The 18,413-nt window shown below is 57.4% G+C and overlaps 2 protein-coding genes across 2 annotated transcripts; both read right to left on the bottom strand.

Moving 5' to 3' along the window:
- GDPD3 (glycerophosphodiester phosphodiesterase domain containing 3) lies at positions 996-9,729 on the bottom strand. Its single transcript, XM_021088020.1, is given in 12 exon segments — positions 996-1,420; positions 1,423-1,450; positions 4,646-4,697; positions 4,806-4,865; positions 7,356-7,489; positions 7,763-7,852; positions 7,942-8,060; positions 8,199-8,244; positions 8,329-8,435; positions 8,438-8,463; positions 8,703-8,745; positions 9,043-9,729. Coding segments are annotated over 12 exon segments (954 nt in total). The 5' UTR covers positions 9,182-9,729; the 3' UTR covers positions 996-1,310.
- MAPK3 (mitogen-activated protein kinase 3) lies at positions 9,866-17,832 on the bottom strand. The gene is made up of 9 exons (XM_021088019.1): positions 17,639-17,832; positions 16,416-16,598; positions 13,736-13,925; positions 13,439-13,555; positions 13,016-13,130; positions 12,486-12,617; positions 11,935-12,044; positions 11,697-11,851; positions 9,866-10,513 (listed from the first exon to the last, which is right to left on the bottom strand). Exons 1-8 carry the CDS (start codon positions 17,809-17,811, stop codon positions 11,729-11,731), a joined length of 1,143 nt encoding a protein of 380 aa, XP_020943678.1. The 5' UTR covers positions 17,812-17,832; the 3' UTR covers positions 9,866-10,513; positions 11,697-11,728.

The raw sequence follows: 18,413 nt of genomic DNA on the forward strand, positions 1-18,413 counted from the left end.
GAGTCAGGATGGGGGATGCTGTCCGGACGCACCCCACCGGGAAATAATAAGAGTCATAATTTTCTGCGTTTACCCCCCGCCCGTGCCCCACTCTCTTAATCCCCACAGCAATCCCTGGAGACAGCTGCTGCTACAGTTCCCACGTTACCGGGGAACTGAGGTCCACAGAGGTCTGGCAGCTCTCCAAAGTATCCAGTTAGTAAGAGGCAAAGTGGGGATTCTCGCTTTGGTTGGATTCCTGGCTTCTTGCCATAGCACCACAGACAGACTCTTGGACGGACAGGTGCCCACCTGTGCCAGACCCCTTTGAGCCAGAGCCTCAGGGACAAGCGATTGCTGCTGGTGTGCCTCACCTCCTCCAGGCAGCCCCCCCCTCCGATGCCCTGCCCATTCAGGCTGTTTTAGGTGTCTTTCCTTTCTCAGACATTGTCAAAATGTCTATTTAAACATGTGTTCCCCACCCTAGACTTGTTTTGTTCCCTGTATTGGCCTTAGTATCCAGCCCGGCCTAAAGTCATCAGTAACCTATGTGCAATATGTGATTCATTAAATGAATCGGGTAGCAGGGCTGGAGAGGGTTGAGGAATTTGAGAAGCTTCTGGATTAGGAGACTTGGGAATGGAAGTTTGGAATGACTGAGGGATCAGCTGGGCCAGCCATGCCCACCCTCTGAAGCCAGGTGAGGAGGCTCACAGGGGCAAGTCAGATGCCTTGCTGTTGCGTCTGGGCCTCTTAATGGCCTCAGGAGAATGGAAGCCTTGTCTGTGGCTCTGGAGGGGCAGGGGGCCTTGCAAGGGACATTCCTGAGGAGAGTGGAGGCCAGGTTGGCATGGGGTGTGGCATTACTCTGGATCTGGAATGCGGTGAAACCAGTGGGTCGGGATGGTTAGGGCCTCAGACTCTGGCCCTCAGCTGGCCTCTTGGGCTTCAGGCTGCCATCTTTGTAGTTTCTAGGATCGCTCCGCTCCTCCCAACCCTAAGCATAGAGACATGCCTGAGAAGAAAATATTTATTGAGGAAGAGAAATAGAGGAGGGGGGAGTTCCTATTGCGGCGCAGCGGAAATGAATCCCAGTAGTATCCATGAGGATGCAGGTTCGATCCCTTAGCCTTGTCCAGTGTTCGATCCGGCATAGCCCTGAGCCGTGTAGGTCGCAGATGGGGCTCAGATCCTGCGTTGCTGTGGCTGTGGGGTTGTGTGCTGTGGCTGTAGCTCTGATTTCACCCCTAGCCTGGGAACTTCCATGTGCCGCAGGTGCAGCCCTAAAAAAAACCAAAAAAGAAAAAGAGGAGCCGGTGAGGACCTCTGGGTTAGGAGGCCGGTGGTTGTCCAGGTCTGTGGTTGTCCAGGTAGCGCCTAAGGGCTGTCGGGTAATCAGTTATGATGCCAGTGGCTCCCAGGCCGTAGGCCGCTTCAAATCAGACTCTTCATTAAGGCACCAAAATATCACCTAGTGGGGAGAGAGGGGCTTGGAGTTTTCCAACAACTTTACCTGGCACCTGGCCTTATATCCATAGGCTGGGAGCTCTCCTCCTCTGTGGAGGCCTCCCAGCAGTGGGGTGATGGCGCTGGTCGTGACATGTCCAGAACTTTGCAAATTGGTTATCAAACACAGCCATAATGAAGTATGAAATTATTCAAACTTACAAGCCAGTAAATTATATTAAAAGCAAAGGTAACAAATACTCAAAATTCATCAGTCCTTAATTATTTTACTACATTTTACTATTACCTAGGTTCTAGAAGTTATCTGCATCTATCGAATGTAGAAGATGGAAATACTATATAATGGTATGCTACCACACACCTCTTTTTTTTTTTTTTGGTCTTTCTAGGGCTAAACCTGAGGCGTATGGAGGTTCCCAGGCTAGGGGTCGAATCAGAGCTGTAGCTGCTGGCCTACACCACAGCCACAGCAATGCCAGATCTGAGCTGCCTCTGCAATACCACAGCTCACAGCAATGCCCGATCTTAACTCACTGAGCAGGCCAGGGATCGAACCTGCGTCCTCATGGATGCTAATCAGATTCATTTTTTGCTGAGCTGTGATGGGAATTCCCACACATCTCTTAACTCTATTCAGTGATTTCAGGGTGGGGCCTGACATTGGCCAAGGTGGGAGTATATACAGCAGGGAAATTATCTCATGTTCAAATCAAGGGCTTTTTGGAGTTCCCGTTGTGGCTCAGTGGGTTAAGTATTGATACCTGACTAGTATCTACGAGGATGTGGGTTCGATCCCTGGCCTCCTCAGTGGGTTAAGGATGCCATGAGCTGTGGAGTAGGTCCCTGTGAGTTGGATCCAGTGTTGCTGCGGCTGTGGTGCAGGCCGGCAGCTGCAGCTCTGATTCTACCCCTAGCCCGGGAACCCCCATATGCTGCAGGTACAGCCCTTAAAAGGAACAAGAACACAAATCACAGGCTTTTTTTACCCTGGAAAGCTGACTGTGGAATGTTTCCCAGCCTGCCAATACCATCCAACCTGCCCGTATCTGCTGCTGCTCTGCATCTTCCCTGCCTCCTAGGTCCTCCCCCACGGGCACTGAAGTAGGTGGAGATGTTATCTGAACCCAGGGCTAAGTCACTCAACGGACCTCTCAGTTTCTTCCCTTTTTTTTCTTGTTTGGCCGCCAGCGGCATATGGAGCTCCCGGGCCAGGGATCAGCTCAGAACCACAGTTACAACCTAAGCCCTAGCCATGGCAATGCTGGATCCTTAACCCACTGTGCTGGCCAGAGATCGAACCTGTGTCCCAGTGCTGCTAAGACACCGCTGACTTCCATGCGCCACAACAGAAACTTTTTTTTTTTTTTTTTTTGGCTTTTTGTTTTTTAAGGACTGCACCTGAAGCATATGGAAGTTCCCAGGCTAGGGGTTGAATCCGAGCTGTAGGTGCCGGCCTACACCACAGCCACAGCAACAGAGGATCTGAACCCCGTCTTTGACCTACACCACAGTTCCTGGCAATGCCAGATCCTTAACCCACTGAGCGAGGCCAGGGATCAAACCTGCATCCTCATGGATACGAGTCAGATTCATTTCCGCTGCGCCACAACAGGAACTCCCTCCCTTTTTTTTTTTTTTTTTTTTTTTAACGGCTGCACCCACAGTATAAGGAAGTTCCCGGGCCAGGGATCAAATCTGAGCTGCCTCTGCGAGCTGTGCTGTAGCTGTGGCAACACCTGATACTTTAACCCACTGTGCTTGGGCTGGGGATTGAACCCCCGTCTCTTGAGAAGACCAGAGCTGCTGCAGTCAGATTCTTAACCCACTGCACCCAGCAGGAACTCTCTTCTCAGCTTCTTAATTTGACCAATGAGAGCAATGGTCCAACCTCCCAGAGTTGTGGTAAAGACCCACAGAGCTGGAGGGCTGATCTGAAAGAGTGCTGTCACCCCCATGCCTCACTCACCCCCACATCCAATCAGCAGCCCAGTCCGGGCCTGTCTGTAACTTAGCCCTTCCATCCATCCCCCATGCTGCCACCTAAGCTCCATGCCTATCAGTGGCAGCATCAGCCTCCCAGAGGCTCTGCTTCCACACTGGTCCCCACGGTCTCTTCTCCACATGGTGGCTGAACGAGCCTCAGCTGGATCAGGTCTCTTCCCTGCTTTAAGCCCCTTAAAAAGCTTCCCTTCCCTTCTGGCTGGAGCCCAGGATCCTTGCTGAGGTTTGCGGGCTGTCTGCCGCAGCCCCCGCTCCAGCTCCCCTGGTGCCACTTCTTCCAGGCTGCAGCCTGATGGAACCCCTGTCAGTTCCTCTGCTGGCCTCTTGCTCCCCGTGGCCTTCCCACGTGCCAAGCCTCCTGCCTGATGGGTGCTCTCCCTCTCTCCTCCCCACGAGCCAGCTCCTCACTTCTTCCAGAAGGAGGCCTTCTCGGACCCTGAAGACCATGGCACTCTGTTTCCTCTCTGTCCACGCCTGCCTCCTGTCCTCAGTCGCCCTTGATCACAGGCTCCCTGCTCCTTCTCCGGGACCACAGTGCCTGGACCTATGTTTTCAACGCAGTCAGTTCTCAGCAAAGGTTTGCTAATTAAATGAGCTGGTCATGAGTTCCCATTGTGGCGCAGAGGGTTAAGCATCAGACTAAGTATCCATGAGGATGCGGGTTTGATCCCTGGCCTTGCTCAGGGGGTTAAGGATCTGGCATTGCCCTGCGCTGTAGCATAGGTTGCAGATGCGGCTCAGACCCCATGTGGCTGTGGCTGTGGCTGTGGCATAGACAGGCAGCTACAGCTCCGATTTGACCCCTAGCCTGGAAACTTCATATGCTGCAGGTGCAGCCCTAAAAAAGCAAAAAAAAAAAAAAAAAAAAAAAAGAGCTGGTCAGAGCTGATGCTCAGGGAGGGGAAGGGGAGAGGGTGGGCTGTTCTGATCTTTCTCTTCTCTGGCCTCTTCCCAGCCCCGCTTGTCAGGGATCAGGACAGTTCAGCCCACCACTGTCATCACAATGGCTATAGCCTTTACGAAGCCCTTACAGAGTACCAGCTCCACATCCAGAAGAGTGAAAATACCATGATCCCCGTTTACAGATGAAAAACCGAGACTCAGAAGGTGACCTGCCCAAGTGACCCAACCAGTCAGTGGCAGAGCTGGGACTGGAACGCCATGCTGCGCCCACACTGTGGACACCCCACTGGCTCACCTGCACGCCTCGCTGCTCCAGGTGTCGGATCAGACTTTTCCTCATGATGAACCTGGGGGGGAGGGGGTGTGGGTGGCAAAGGCCATGATGAGAGGGGACTAAGGAGGCCAGGGGTGGGTCTCTGTGGGGACACTCCACCCAGCCTCCTCGCCCATCTCACCATTTGGAAACCACAGCCGCCAGCTGATTCAGCCCAGAGCAGGAGAACGGGAAGTAGGTCCTGTGGGGAGGTGGCATCGTGATCAGCCCCTTGGGTCTCTCTGTGTCACAGGGTGGGGTGGGGTGGGGTGGTAGTGACCCCCCCCCGGCCCAGGGTAACCCTGTTCCCTCTAGAAGGACCTTTACCGTTGCCCAGAGGAACAAGTCACCCATTGCTTGGTGACCTCCTACTCCCCTATCCTTGACTCCCTGCTCTGAGGGTGCACCCTCTGCTCACTGTTTTATAGAAAAAGAAACTGAGGACTTCCTGTCATGGCTCAGCAGTTAGTGAACCCGACTAGCATCCATGAGGACGCGGGTTTGATCCCTGGCCTTGCTCGGTGGGTTAAGGATCCGGCGTTGCTGTGAGCGGTGGTGTAGGTCACAGATGCGCTTGGATCCCGTGTTGCTGTGGCTCGGTGTAGGCTGGCAGCTGGAGCTCTGATTAGACCCTTAGCCTGGGAACCTCCACATGCCACGGGTGCGGCCCTAAAAAGAAACTGAGTCCTGGAGAACTAAAGTGACGTGCCTGAGGTCACGCAGCAACTTCATGGTGGGGCCAGGGCCAGGACCCAGCTTTTTTTTTTTTTTTTTTTTTGCTTTTTAAGGCTCCACCTGCGTTATATGGAAGTTCCCAGGCTGGGGATCAATGGCAGCTACCCCTGCAGGCCTATACAGCAGCCACAGCCCCTCAGGATCTGAGCCTCATCTGCGACCTACACCACAGTTCCCGGCAACGCCGGATCCTTAACCCACTGACCGAGGTCAGGGATCACCCTGCATCCTAATGCATACTAGTCAGGCTCCTTGCTGCTGAGCCACAACGGGAACTTCCTAAGACCCAGCTTGCTTCCCAAACTGGGTACACAGCCTGGAGGTCCTCCTGGTTGGGTCTGACTAACTTCCTGACACCAGGCAGCACTTAGTTGTCCCACTTCCAGGGGAGACTTGAGAGGTTTTTACAGCATCCCAAGGCAAGCACTGCTGTGTGACCTTGGCAAATCACAGAACCTCTCTGAGCCTCAGATCCTCCATGGGTACTGTGGGGGATGGGGAGAGGTGTTGCGATTCCTGTATCTCCTGGAGGTGCCGCAAGGTAAGGCTCAAATCAACTCAAGGATGTGAAAACACCTTGCAAACCCTGCACAGGAAGCTGTGTACACCCAGCTCTGTAGTATAATGATCTCTTTGTAGCAAGGGCTGGTGGCAGCCGGCTGGGTGCTTCCCTCAGGACAACACAGGGGAGCAGGAAGCAGGGGGGCGGCCACAGAGAACATCTCAGAAAGCAAAGGGAGAGTCCCACCCTGAGAGCCTGTGAAGTATCAAAATTCCTGATACAGTTGTCCAGCTGCTACTTTGTTAATCCTTGTCTCCCAGCAGGAAAATGCCTGCCTGAGCCAGAGACTGGTGCTATAATTGATAAATAAATACCTGTCTCCCCATTCAGACTGTTTTCACGGAGTACCTTACCCCACCCACATTGTTTGTTTGTTTGTTTGTTTGTTTTGTCTTTTTAGGGCCATACTCAAGGCATATGGAAGGTCCCAGGCTAGGGGTCCAGTCAGAGCTGCAGCTGCTGGCTTACACCGCAGCCACAGACAGCCACACCAGATCCAAGCCAGGTCTGCAACCTACACCCCAGCTCACAGCCATGCCGTTCCTTTAACGCACTGAGCCGGGCCACGGATCAAACCCACATCCTCATGGACACCAGTTGGGTTCCTTACGGCTGAGTCACAACAGGAGCTCCCACATTGGTCTTATTTACTAATGTAAGTGCACCTGAAACAATAGGGATTCAATAAATATTTGGGGAAGGAGTGAACAAATGAACCCTTGTCCTAAAACTCCATCCACGTTAACACCCATTTGCATAGAATTTCAGGGGGTTCATGGACCCCTTAGTATTAATGAACGCTAGCTGAGAACAACTTTTTTTTTTTTTTGGCTGTGCCCAAAGCATGTGGAAGTTCCTGGGCCAGGGACTGAATTCGAGCCACAGTTGCAACAATGCCAGACCCTTAATCCACTAGCCATCAGGGAACTCCAAAAACCACTATCTTCAGGCATTCCCGTTGTGGCGCCGTGGTTAACAAGTCTGACTAGGAACCATGAGGTTTCAGGTTCGGTTCCTGCCCTTGCTCAGTGGGTTAAGGATCCGGCGTTGCCGTGAGCTGTGGAGTAGGTTGCAGACACGGCTCGGATCCCGCGTTGCTGTGGCTTTGGTGTAGGCCAGCGGCTACATCTCCGATTGGACTCCTAGCCTGGGAACCTCCATATGCCGGGGAAGTGGCCTTAGAAAAGGCAAAAAAACCAAAACCAAAAACCACTATCTTCAGAAGATCCTGGGGGTGATCCTTGAGGGGAGCCAGGGAGCTGGGGACACTGGATCCCCTGCTCCATAGGGGACCCTCCCTGCACTATAAGGTTGGAGGCTGGGGGTGGCTTGGGGGGGTAGGGGGATAGTTTCTGAGGACAGACGCCTGAAGGGAGACGGGGACCCCAGATGTACCTGTTGATAATGGTGGGCAGAAAACAGATGAGGAACTTCTCGGGGATGGGGACGAAGGGCAGCAGCCCCAGGTAATAGAGCAGCAGCACCCAGAATCCTCGGCTCATTGTGAAGGAGATGGGCATCTCGGGGTTCTGGGAGGCAGGGGGAAGAGGGAAGGGGGAATGTCTGGACATTCGGGGGAAACCTTACCGCCCAGGATCAAAGCCACATCTTGGCCCAGCATCCCGGGCCAAGAGTCCCCTCCCTGTCCCTCTGACATGCCTTAGCACACACCCTCTCCCTGCACCCCTCTTCTCTAAATCCCGTCCTCGGAGACCCTGCTCAGGGCTCCTCCAGGACCTGCACAGCCCTCTGGCCTAGACCCACGGAGGGGCCGTGGGCACAGGGAGGGCCTGGGCACTCACAGCGGCCTTGCATTTCTTCATGATCGCGCTCTTCTCCGAGGCCCAGATGGTGATTCCACTGCGATCAAAGTGCCTCACCAGGCCTGCTATCTGGGAGGAGGAGGAGGAGGAGGATGAGATGATGGGGGGGAGTCGGGGCCAACCCTGGGCCCTCGGTGCCCCTCTGCCCGCAGCACCACCTTGCGAATAAGCTCTTCATTTTGCTCTTTGACCTCCACGCTCATGGGCATCCGCGGGAACCTCTGGAACAGGTCCTCCAGCCTGACCATGTGCCGGTCTGAGCCGTGTGCGAAGTGGCCTGGGAGTTGTGGGGAGAAGGATCAGAGGAGGATGGGTGGGCTGGGGGTGATCCAGGAGGAGAAGAGAGGGCAGGAGCTTGAGGCCGTGCCCCCAGCTCCCGCTGGCTCAGCCTGTGGCGGGCAGCCCACGCTCTCACCTGGTGAGAAGAAAACCTCCAGCTCTTCCTTGTAGAGGGGCAGCTCCTAGGGAGGGCAGGGGATTGTCACCAGGAGGTGTGCATGGGGGTGTGGGGGCTTTCTGGGTATGGTGGGGGGGGCAAGGCCCACCTCAAAGTCCAGGCTGCTCACATCCCTATTCACGCCTGACTGGCGGGACAGGTTCTTGTCATGTGACACCACCACCACGCCATCCCGGGTCAGCTGGCAGTCGAGTCTAGGAGGTCAGCTCTCTGGGCCATGGAGCTACAGAAGCAGAGATCCATGAGGGGCAGAGGGATGGGGCTGGACCAGATGACAGGGTGGCGGGGGAGGTTTAGGGGCATGTGGGCAGGCAGTTCAGGCCAGATGTGCAGGCTGTGTCCTGCACACCTCCAGGGGGCTCCAGTCACTCAGACCAGGAAGAAGAACAGCATCCCTTGGTGTCAGGCCTGGCACAGCTGGCCCAGCCTTACCCAGCAGCTCGGCCCGGCAGGCAGACTCACTTCTCCATGGCCTCCATGGTGTTCTCCAGGCGCTCTCCAGATCCTGCACGAGGCAGCTAGGGTGGGTTCCTGGGGCCCTGACCCCTGCCTCTCCCCCGTTTCCCTCCCTGCACTTTCCCGTCAGTTCAGGCTGCAGGGCCTCTTCTGCCCTCTTCCGCCCTGCCGTCTGGCCTTCCGCCTCCCTTGAACTCTGCTCTCCTTTTCTCATCCTGCCCTTTGGACGACCTAGCCCTCTCTCTGCTGTCCACCCTGGCACCTGTCTTGCTACCCTCTCTCCATCCTCAGGAGCACCCCCCACTGCCACCGCCTCCTGCCCCATGCCTACCCTGGTCCAACTCACCTCCCCGGTGGGCTCCCAGGCGGGGATAGAAGGCTGGAGCCCACGGTGTGTGCAGCAGGCGGGGTCGGCGCAGGAAGAAGATGGAGAGCATGACATAGCTGCCCAGGGCGGGCAGGGCGTAGTACAGCAGAGGGCTCATGGCCGCGCCACTCTCCGGACTCCGGCTGCCACGAGCTCAGCCGTTCCCGATGGACTCTGCCGACTGCCTGGCTGATGTAGGCTGGCTCCACCACACCCCTTGGGACCTGCTGAGCCTGCTGCTGGCCCGGGGCCAGGCTGCAGGGCTCCGCTGGGGATGGGGTAGAGGCAGGAGGAGAGGCCCGGCAGCTCTGGTCCTCGTACCCCAGGTCCTTCACGCTTGCCCAGTGTCCCTCTCTGCGAGATCACACTGGGGGAACCAGGTGTGTGTGTCCCCTCACCTTCCCCCCGCCCTACACCAGCTCTGCAACAACACTCCCCCTCCCGCTGAGGCGTGTGGCCTCGGGGTGTACACCATCCGGCCCCTCGCCCTTTCCAGGGAATCCGGAGGTGCAGTGGGTGTCCCTGAGTCACTCTAGAATCACTCCCAGCCTGTTGGACACCGGAAGTCACGAGAGAGGGGGCAGGAGAGTGACTAAGGGGGAAACTGAGCCCACTCTGTCTAGGCATCTGGAACGCCTTCCACTCCCATCCTTAACCCTGGCCAGCGGGGGAGCCCAAGGCCACTGTGCCACCCGCCCGGTAAAGCCACAGATGGGAAGCGGGCGGCTGGGCGGGAGAGTCCATCCCCCAGGCAGCAAGGGGTAGGGTCCGGGCGACGGCAAACACAGACAGACCAGGGCCATCCGTATACACATCTCTATATTTATATATTAGATACAGGCACGGGGGTGGGCGGGGGCGCTGGGCGCTCCAGGGGCCCCCACCTCCACTTCTGTTCACCCACACACAGAAGCAGCGGGGACGTTAGACGTGGCAGCTTGGTTGGGGGGGGGAGAAGGGGCTTAGGCCGGGGCCCTGCTCCTCCGGGATACTAGCCCTTGAGCCTTAGGAATGTTCCTTCAGGGGACATGGGGTGTGGCTTTAATGAGGCAAGCGGGGCAGGGCTGGCCCTGAGTCCCTACTCAGGGTCCTCTCTGCCCCACCCCCCTCACCTCAGTAGGTCCTGGGGCAGCCAGAGCCCTTGGATTCCAGAACTACCAGGGATTGGGATAGCTGGGGGCGGGGCGGGGGGGGGGCAGGCGGAGGCTGAGCAGCAGCAGGGGGAAATTTGCTTTGGGGCCACCTGAGCCCCTCAGGTCCTGGGAGGCGGGGAGGGTGCATCAGCCTGCCTGAAGCAGGACGCCTGAGCTAAGCAAGGGGAGGTGGCCAGGCCCACCCTCTGCCCCCGCCCCGAACCTGGGCTGGCTGTCGCCTGGGGGGGTGATCTGGGCTGGGCTCTGGGTCCATTTTCTAACAGTCCGGCAGGGGAGGGGCAGGCAGGAGGCAGGGCCTAAACAAAAAGGCAGGCAGGAGAGGAACCATTAATTAGAAACCATGAACCTGTGGAAAGTAATATAATGACTTTTCTATCACAGGAAATCTCGGTTGCTCCATGGTTGCTCCATCTTGCTCGGGTTTGGGCTGACACACCTTCCTGAGACCCCGCCTCCCAGGAACAATTTGTTTCAAAGTAGCCAAGCAAGAAGGATGGGCACCCTGACCTGACCCATGGAAAGGGGGAGGGTACATCCCCTGCGTTAGGGGTCAATTGGGAGGGTCTTTTCTTCTCTGCACGTGCTTTTTGAGCGCCCGCGCCCTTCTGCAGAAGTAGAGAGCCCTGTCGAGATCGCCCCGTGTTCATGTGTCTCATTTTCCGACCCTGACCATCCGAGCCGTGTCCCCCACCAGCCTGCCGGAGCCCTGACCTCAGCTCCCCTCATGTTATCTGCGCAGCCGAGTGGGATGCGGCTGGGTTTCCTTATCTGGGAATGGGGCTAACCAGGAGCACCCGGTTCAAGGTACTGCTCTAAGGACTGGTGAGTGAACACACGGGAACCTCTTTGCTAAATGCGTGGCGCTTGGGAGGTGTTTGCTCTCCTTATCAGGACTGTCTCCAGGAAACTGAGGTGGAGGAGGGTGAGGTGTCTTGCGCAAGATCAAGCAGCCCTTATTACGCATCAGAGCCGGGCCTTGAACGCGGGGGTGTCCGCCTTCTGCTATCAGGCCGCAGCTGGCCTGGGACAGAAGGGAAACTAGAGAAGAGTGGGGGTGGGGGGAGGCCCGGCAGGGTCCCCCACAGGTATGTGAACTGCTGACCTGATACTAAGTGTGAAAAGGCCTGGCATATATGGGTCAGGCTGGGTGCTGGCAGCTCCTCCCAAAGCAATTACTGCTCCACCTGCCTCTCTGCCCGTCCAAGGGGAGCCAAAGCCTGGTTCTGCTCCATGATGGGTGGGAGGGGCCCTCAGTGACCTCTGAACGCTCGCTGGGGCTGGAGTTGCCAGGGGTTGATAGATGGGAGACGTGTGGGGCCGGAGGGGACCACCGGGTCTGTGGACGAGGCTGGCTCTGGTCCTTCTGTTGCCACCACACCTGTGGCTTGTGGATATGGGAAAGCTTGGGACTGCGTGGGGGCCTGCTGGGCGCCCTACTCTCAGGGGGATTCTGGGCGTGGGTGGTTGCGGGGCACTCACCAGGCCCCAGAGAGCAGAGGCATCTGTCCAGGTTAGGGGGCCTCCAGCCCTCCGGGCTGGAAGCGGGCTGTTTCCTGGAAGATGAGTTCCTTCAGCCGCTCCTTGGGTAGATCATCCAGCTCCATGTCGAAGGTGAAAGGCTCTTCGGCCACTGGCTGAGGTGGCAAAGAGGCGGGGAGGCTCAGGACAGGGACCCAGGGGTGCCCACCCATCCGGCCTGCCTCTCTGGCTGGCCCACCTCATCTGTTGGGTCGTAGTACTGCTCCAGGTAAGGATGAGCCAGTGCTTCCTCCACTGTGATCCGTTTGTTGGGGTTAAAGGTCAACATCCGGTCCAGCAGGTCAAGAGCTAGGGAAGGGCAGGGGTCAGGGGTCAAAGGGAGGGCCAGAGGAGCTCCCAGAAGCATTACTTTGCTTCTCTGTGTCCAGCGGCCTGTCTACTCAGGCAGCTGCAGGGCTCATGTACTTTCCCCTGCACCCAGGTTTTTTTTGTCTTTTTGCCTTTTCTAGGGCCGCACCTGCGGCATATGGAGGTTCCCAGGCTAGGGGTCCAGTCAGAGCTGTAGCTGTTGGCCTACGCCACAGCTCACAGTAACTCGGGATCTGAGCCGCGTCTGCGACCTACACCACAGCTCCTGGCAACGCCGGCTCCTTAACCCACTGAGCGAGGCCAGGGATCGAACCCGCCACCTCATGGTTCCTAGTCAGATTCATTAACCACTGAGCCACGACAGGAACTCCATGCACCCAGTTTTTACCAAACACACACTGGCTCCCACGCTTCTCTCACCTTTGGGGTCCGACTTGGGGAAAAGCTTGGCCCAGGCCACCTTGGTCTTGGAGGGCAGAGACTGCAGGTAGTTTCGGGCCTTCATGTTGATGATACAATTCAGGTCCTCCTGGGATGGGGAGCCCAGGATACCTGTGGGTAAGCAGGTGACCCGGTGAGCAGCCTATTCCTTCTGGGAACGAAAGGAGCCAAGAACAAACGCTCCTACCAACTTACTCGAGGACGACAATTATCTCACAGCCGATACTGCGCTGGCAAAGAGCAAGAGGTCTGGCTCTGGGCAGCCCTAGGTTCAAATCCCAGCTCTAGCTTTTCCTAAGTGTGGGGCAGATGTAGTCTTGCTGTTCCCATCTATCCAAGGGGGACACTCTCAAGTGAAATACTGTGAAATGCTCAAGGGGCTGCACACACCGTGGTCCCCCCGACCTGCCTCTCACAGACTCTCGGACACTGACCCTGACCTTTAAAGAAATCTCACCTCCAATAGGCTAATCCCCCGCCCCGACCCAGCTGGCCAGGCCCCCCCTCACCCAGAATGTGGTTGAGCTGGTCCAGGTAGTGCTTGCCCGGGAAGATAGGCCGGTTGGAGAGCATCTCAGCCAGAATGCAGCCCACAGACCAAATGTCTATGGACTTGGTGTAGCCCTGGGGAGGAGGAGAAAGTGGCAGGCTCCCACCCCAGTCTCAACAGGGCCCTGCTGTTTGGGCCAAGCCACCTCCCGCCCCCATCCCTGAAATCTAGGTTCAAGGCCAGCCAGGGAGGCAGAGGGCAGAGGCCCAGAGAAGCTAATCTGCAGTTTTGTTCCCAAGAACCAGAATGAGGTGACAAGGCCCGGGAGGTGGACTTCCTGCATACGGGCACGGGGGATGTCAGTGCCTGGCTCAGAGGCGACTCCAGGGCTTTCTGGAACCCGGCCCTTTCACTTCATGGGTTGTGGGGGCGGGGGGGCTACCTTGGAGTTAAGCATGATCTCTGGGGCCCGGTACCAGCGCGTGGCCACATATTCCGTCAAGAAGCCAGTGTGGTCATGCTCGGGATCCGCGATCCGGGCAAGGCCAAAGTCACAGATCTGGAAGGCAACCCAGGCTGCTAAAGCTCGGGGCTCAAGACCGCCTGGGCCCAAGCAGTCACAGGGCCATGCCGCTGCCCGTGCGGTTCCCTTTGCTCGTGATGCTCTGCCACCCCTGGGTGCTACGGGTCACCGGGAAGCCTGAGACCCAGGGGCAGGATGGGCACCCAACCCTCTGACCTTAAGGTCGCAGGTGGTGTTGATGAGCAGGTTGGAGGGCTTTAAATCCCGGTGGAGCACGTTGGCGGAGTGGATGTATTTGAGGCCCCGCAGGATCTGGTAGAGGAAGTAGCAGATGTGGTCGTTGCTCAGCTGCTGGCTTTTGAGCAACTTGTACAGGTCTGTCTCCATCAGGTCCTGCACAATGTAGCTGCAGGTGGTACCAGAGATTCCCCCCCCCCAGGTGGGGGCGGCAGGTGGCACTTGGTTAAGAAAAACAGGCTCTGGTGACTAGGATGCGCCCCTCCAGCTGATGCCCCTGGGACTTAAAGACCTGCCAGCTAACCCTAACCCTAACCCTAACTTAAAGACCTGCCAGCTTATATGAGCAAGGCTCATACTCAGCAGGTGGGCTCAAGACCTCTGCTGGCGCTCAGCTGGTGACCCCTGAGCAAAGCACTTCAGTTACGTGGCTTCCGTTTCCCTACTGGGAAAGGGAGGACAATACACTGCGGGAGGCAGGAGAGCGTCACAGTTAAGAACAATAGCTCTGGGGAGTTCCCTTTGTGGCTCAGTGGTTAAGGAACCCGACCTGGATCCATGAGGATGCGGGTTCAATCCCTGGCTTCGCCTCAGTGGGTTAAGGATCTGGCATTGCCGTGAGCTGTGGTGTAGGTTGAAGATGCAGCTCAGATGTGGCATTACCGTGGGCTGTGGCCGGCAGCTGCAGCTCTGATTCGACCCCTGGGCCGGGAACCTTGATATGCTGTGGGTGCGGCCCTAAAATGCAAAAAAAAAAAGAGCATCAGCTCTGGAGGTCACCTGCCAGCATCTCAATCCCTCCTCCACTGCTAATGGGTCTTATGACCTTGACCATCTATGCCTCTATTTCCGCATCTGTAAAGTAGGGAAAAGAACTCTTCTTTAGAGGAGTTCCCGCTGTGGCACAGCAGGTTAAGGACCAGGGTCACCCCAGGTGCCATGTGGGTTGCAGCTGTGGCTTGGAGTCGATCCCTGCTTTGGGAACTTCCACACGCCACTGGTGTGGCCAAAAAACAAATAAACAAACAAAAAAGGAATTGTTCTTTAGAGAGGGTTGTAGAGATAAGCTGAGATGATCCACGTGGAGCACCAGCCAGCGCCAGGCATGTTTTAAGTGCTTGGCAAACATAAACTAGTATGGCTGTTATAAAAGCCTGAGCCGCACGGCTGTTGAGAAGGTTAAATGAGATACTGTATGAACACCATCTGGCATGCAATACATGTTTGCTTAAAAATAAATGCCTGCCTTCTGGGCATGGTTTGTGCAAGACAAATGAGGAGAAACCCCCAACAGCAGGCTCCTACTCAGGGTGCTTGGCCATACACCCGAAGATCGAGGGGTATATGAGTCCTTTTAGATCCTAAGATAAAACAGATTAAACATAAAGAAATGTCACATGACTTGTTTCTGGAAGAATAAATTAGGACTGTCAGAATCGGCCTCAAAAGGGCCTTCTGAGAACATCCGGACCAACCCTGCTGCGTTGTTTGTTGTTGTTTTTTCTTTCTGCTTTTTAGGGCCACACCTGCAGCATATGGAAGTTCCCAGGCCAGGGGAAGAATGGGAGCTGCAGCTGCCAGCCCATGCCACAGCCACAGCCACAACCACGCGGGATCCGAGCCGAGTCTGCGACCTACACCACAGCTCATGACAATGCTGGATCCCCAACCCACTGAGGCAGGGGATCGAACTCGCATCCTCCTGGATACTGGTGGAGTTTGTTACCGCCGAGCCACGACGGCAACTTCCCCTGTTTTAAAGATAAGGAAGCCCAGCAAGGTGCAGTGACTTGGTTAAGGTCACACGGGAAGCTGGGGGTAAGCATGGAGATTTCCTGCCCACACTTTGTGGTGGGGGCTGCAGACACTGCAGTACAAATCCCCACTCTTGGGTGGAGGACTGGGACTGGGGGGTGGGGTAGGGGAGAGGCAATGGGTGTTACGAGCTGCTAACAGTGCCAGGCAGGAAGTGGACAACAAGCTAGGAAAGTGGCAATGGGGGGAGGGCAACGAAGGCAAGGCTGACCCTCCCTGGGCAAGGTGCAAGTCCACGGGGGATCAGGGTGGGGATCTAAGCGGGAAGTCCCAGAGACAGGAGGACAGGTTCTCATCTGGGGGAAGGGTGGAGGCAGCCACAGGCACCTGACGTTGGCCTTTCTGAGCCTCAGTCTCCTCCTCTTTGAAATGGGGCTGATGAGCCCCAGCGCAGAGGGCAGCTGGGGGTCAGATTAAGAAATGTCGACGCACTCGGTGCACAATGCACCCAGACTCATAGTAGGCCCTCAAAAAGGGGGCACTTTTCTTCCTTCGAGTCCGAGGACCCAGGCAAGAAAGAATCGCCCTCTGTTAAACAAAAGAACTGACTGTGGGCAGAGGCTGGGTCACGTCACAGGACGGCAGATGTCACAAGACAAAGCTCCCATAGACACCATCTTCCCCAGCCCCCTCCTGGGGCAGAGCTTAGAGAACAGACTTGCCCAAGGCCACACGGCCTGGCCGGTCCTCGTACACCTTGTGGCCTCTTTCTGCTGGAAAGTCTGTTGAACTGGGGTTGTCTGGAAGGGTGGTAGGGAAGAAGGAAACAGAAAGCAAGCCAACATTCTCCCAGCCCAGCTCTGAAGCTGTGCCCGGCCAGCCGTCTGGCCAAGGTGAAGGATACACATCCCTCATGGCTTCCAGGGTGGGTGCCCGCAGAATGTCTCGGATGCCAATGACGTTCTCGTGGCGGAAGCGTAGCAAGATCTGGATCTCTCGCAAGGTCCGCTGGCAGTAGGTCTGATGCTCAAAAGGGCTGATTTTCTTGATGGCCACTCGAGTCTTGCGCACATGGTCGTAAGCTGAGCTGAGAGGGCCGGAGAGATGTTGGTGGTGTGGCCTTACCAAGCGGGGGGAGTCCAGGCCCGGCGGCGGGCCCCACCCAGGCCTTGGCAGGGAGGGGAGGGAGCAGGAGAGACTGGCCAGAGCCAGTCATAAACAATGCTGGTTCCTTCCTGCTGTGAAGGCCTGGGATCTCCAGGGAGAAAGCTGGGGACCAGCCAGGCAGCCCTTCAGTGACTTCACAAACAGAGGAAGGGACTGACCGATCGCTGACTTCCCTTCTCCTCAACCCTTTCCATTCTAGTGGCCCTCACCCCTCATCCTCCCCTTCCCCGGATGGGCTCCCTCTACCCAAGACAGGGCCAGGGGCGGGAGGTGTGAGGGACATACAGGGAGGCGAATCCAGGAAGAAGGAGGGATGGGAGAGAAGGGATGCAGCAGGGGCGGGTGTCAGGGGGAGGTTCCCGGGCAGCAGAGCTAATCCCTGATGAACAAAGGCCCAGGGCCCCCAGTGGGGCTGGGAGAACTCACAGAGCCCTCCTGAAAGTTGCAAGAAGGCACTCCGGGACCCCCTCATTGCTCACTGGGTCCCTGGCCCCAGGCCCAAAGCCCTGCCCCACCCTGTCCAGCCCTGAGCTCTGCTCTTCTCTCCCAAACTCCTAGATTCGACTCCCGGGGGGCAGATCCCAGGCGCCCTTTCCCTGGGAAGGGTCCTTCCTGCCGTTTTCACCAAGGATATGACCTCCCCCAGAAGACTTATTCTCTTCTCTTCGCCCTGTGGCTATAGACTGCCCAAGGTCCCCACAGCTCCCCCACCTAGAGGCCCTTCCCTTCATTAGAGAAGGTTCCCCTCAAAACCCCCCAAGCCCCCCTCTTCTTAGATCGTAGGCAGCGCCCCCTCCCCCAGAAAGCACTCCAAGGCCCTCTCCCTGGGGCGCTCTCCAGCCTCCCGAAGCCCCTGCGGCTTCACGATGCTCAGAGACCCCAAGGCCTTAGAGAGCTCTCAGCACCCCTCCCTGGGATCGCCCTCCTCTAAGACGCCCCCTCCCCTGGAACGCCCCTCACCTGACCATGCCGTACGCGCCCTCGCCGATGTATTGCAGCTGCGTGTAGCGCGGGCCCACGTCGAACGGCTGCCCCTTTACTATCTCCACTTCCCCCGGGACCCCAGGGCCGACCCCATCGGCTCCCCGGGGCTCCCCGCCCCCGCCCCCCTGAGCCGCCGCCGCCGCCGCCATCTCCACTCCTCCCCTCCCGCCCGCCCGCCTCCCCCCCCGGCGGCCCCGCCCCTTCCCGCCCGCCCTGTCACCCGCGGAGCCGCGCGCGCGCCAGACCCCGCCCCCGCCCGCCCCCGCGCCCGTCACGTGACCCCCACCCCCCCGCAGCGGCGCCCAGCTTTCTGGGCACGGATGCCATGGTCCCTGGCACTTGTGGGCTCCGTCTACTCGGTCAATCTAGAAGCTCCCCAGGGCCGTCTGAGACGGTCCAGAACCCCACTCCCCCCCTCCAATGCAGAACAGCCAGTAGGGCCGCCCCAGTGACCTCACCCAGAGCCACCAAACAAGGGCTGGGATGAGGGGCCAAGACTGGGCCGCCTGGTCCCCGCTGCTTTTGCCAGCCCCACTCAGCCCGGCTGAGTGGTCCGGCTCCAGATGGAACCTTAGGGGACCCTCACCAGCCCTCTGGCGTTTGGCCTCCCTGAGCCCGGCCCGATGCTAAGTGATCCCATGCATATTTCACAAAAGCGGTGGGAGATGGCTTTCTCCTAGAGGTAGCCTGCCTTTCACAAATGAGGAAACTGAAGGCTGAGCAGCGCAAGGTCCTTTGGAATCGCGCAGAC

Source organism: Sus scrofa, chromosome 3 (genome assembly GCF_000003025.6).
Source record: "Sus scrofa isolate TJ Tabasco breed Duroc chromosome 3, Sscrofa11.1, whole genome shotgun sequence".
In the NCBI taxonomy this organism is placed as follows: Eukaryota; Metazoa; Chordata; class Mammalia; order Artiodactyla; family Suidae; genus Sus; species Sus scrofa.

Bases quoted from the DNA above. Each gene is read 5' to 3' on its own strand.
- MAPK3 (XM_021088019.1), bottom strand. From the start codon at position 17,811: ATGGCGGCGGCGGCGGCGGCTCAGGGGGGCGGGGGCGGGGAGCCCCGG. The intron at 12,045-12,485 runs GTGAGAGAAGCG...GCCCTTCCCTAG, and splicing joins CCCCAAGTCGGACCCCAAAG to CTCTTGACCTGCTGGACCGG. The intron at 11,852-11,934 runs GTGGGCCAGCCA...TTGCCACCTCAG, and splicing joins ACTACGACCCAACAGATGAG to CCAGTGGCCGAAGAGCCTTT.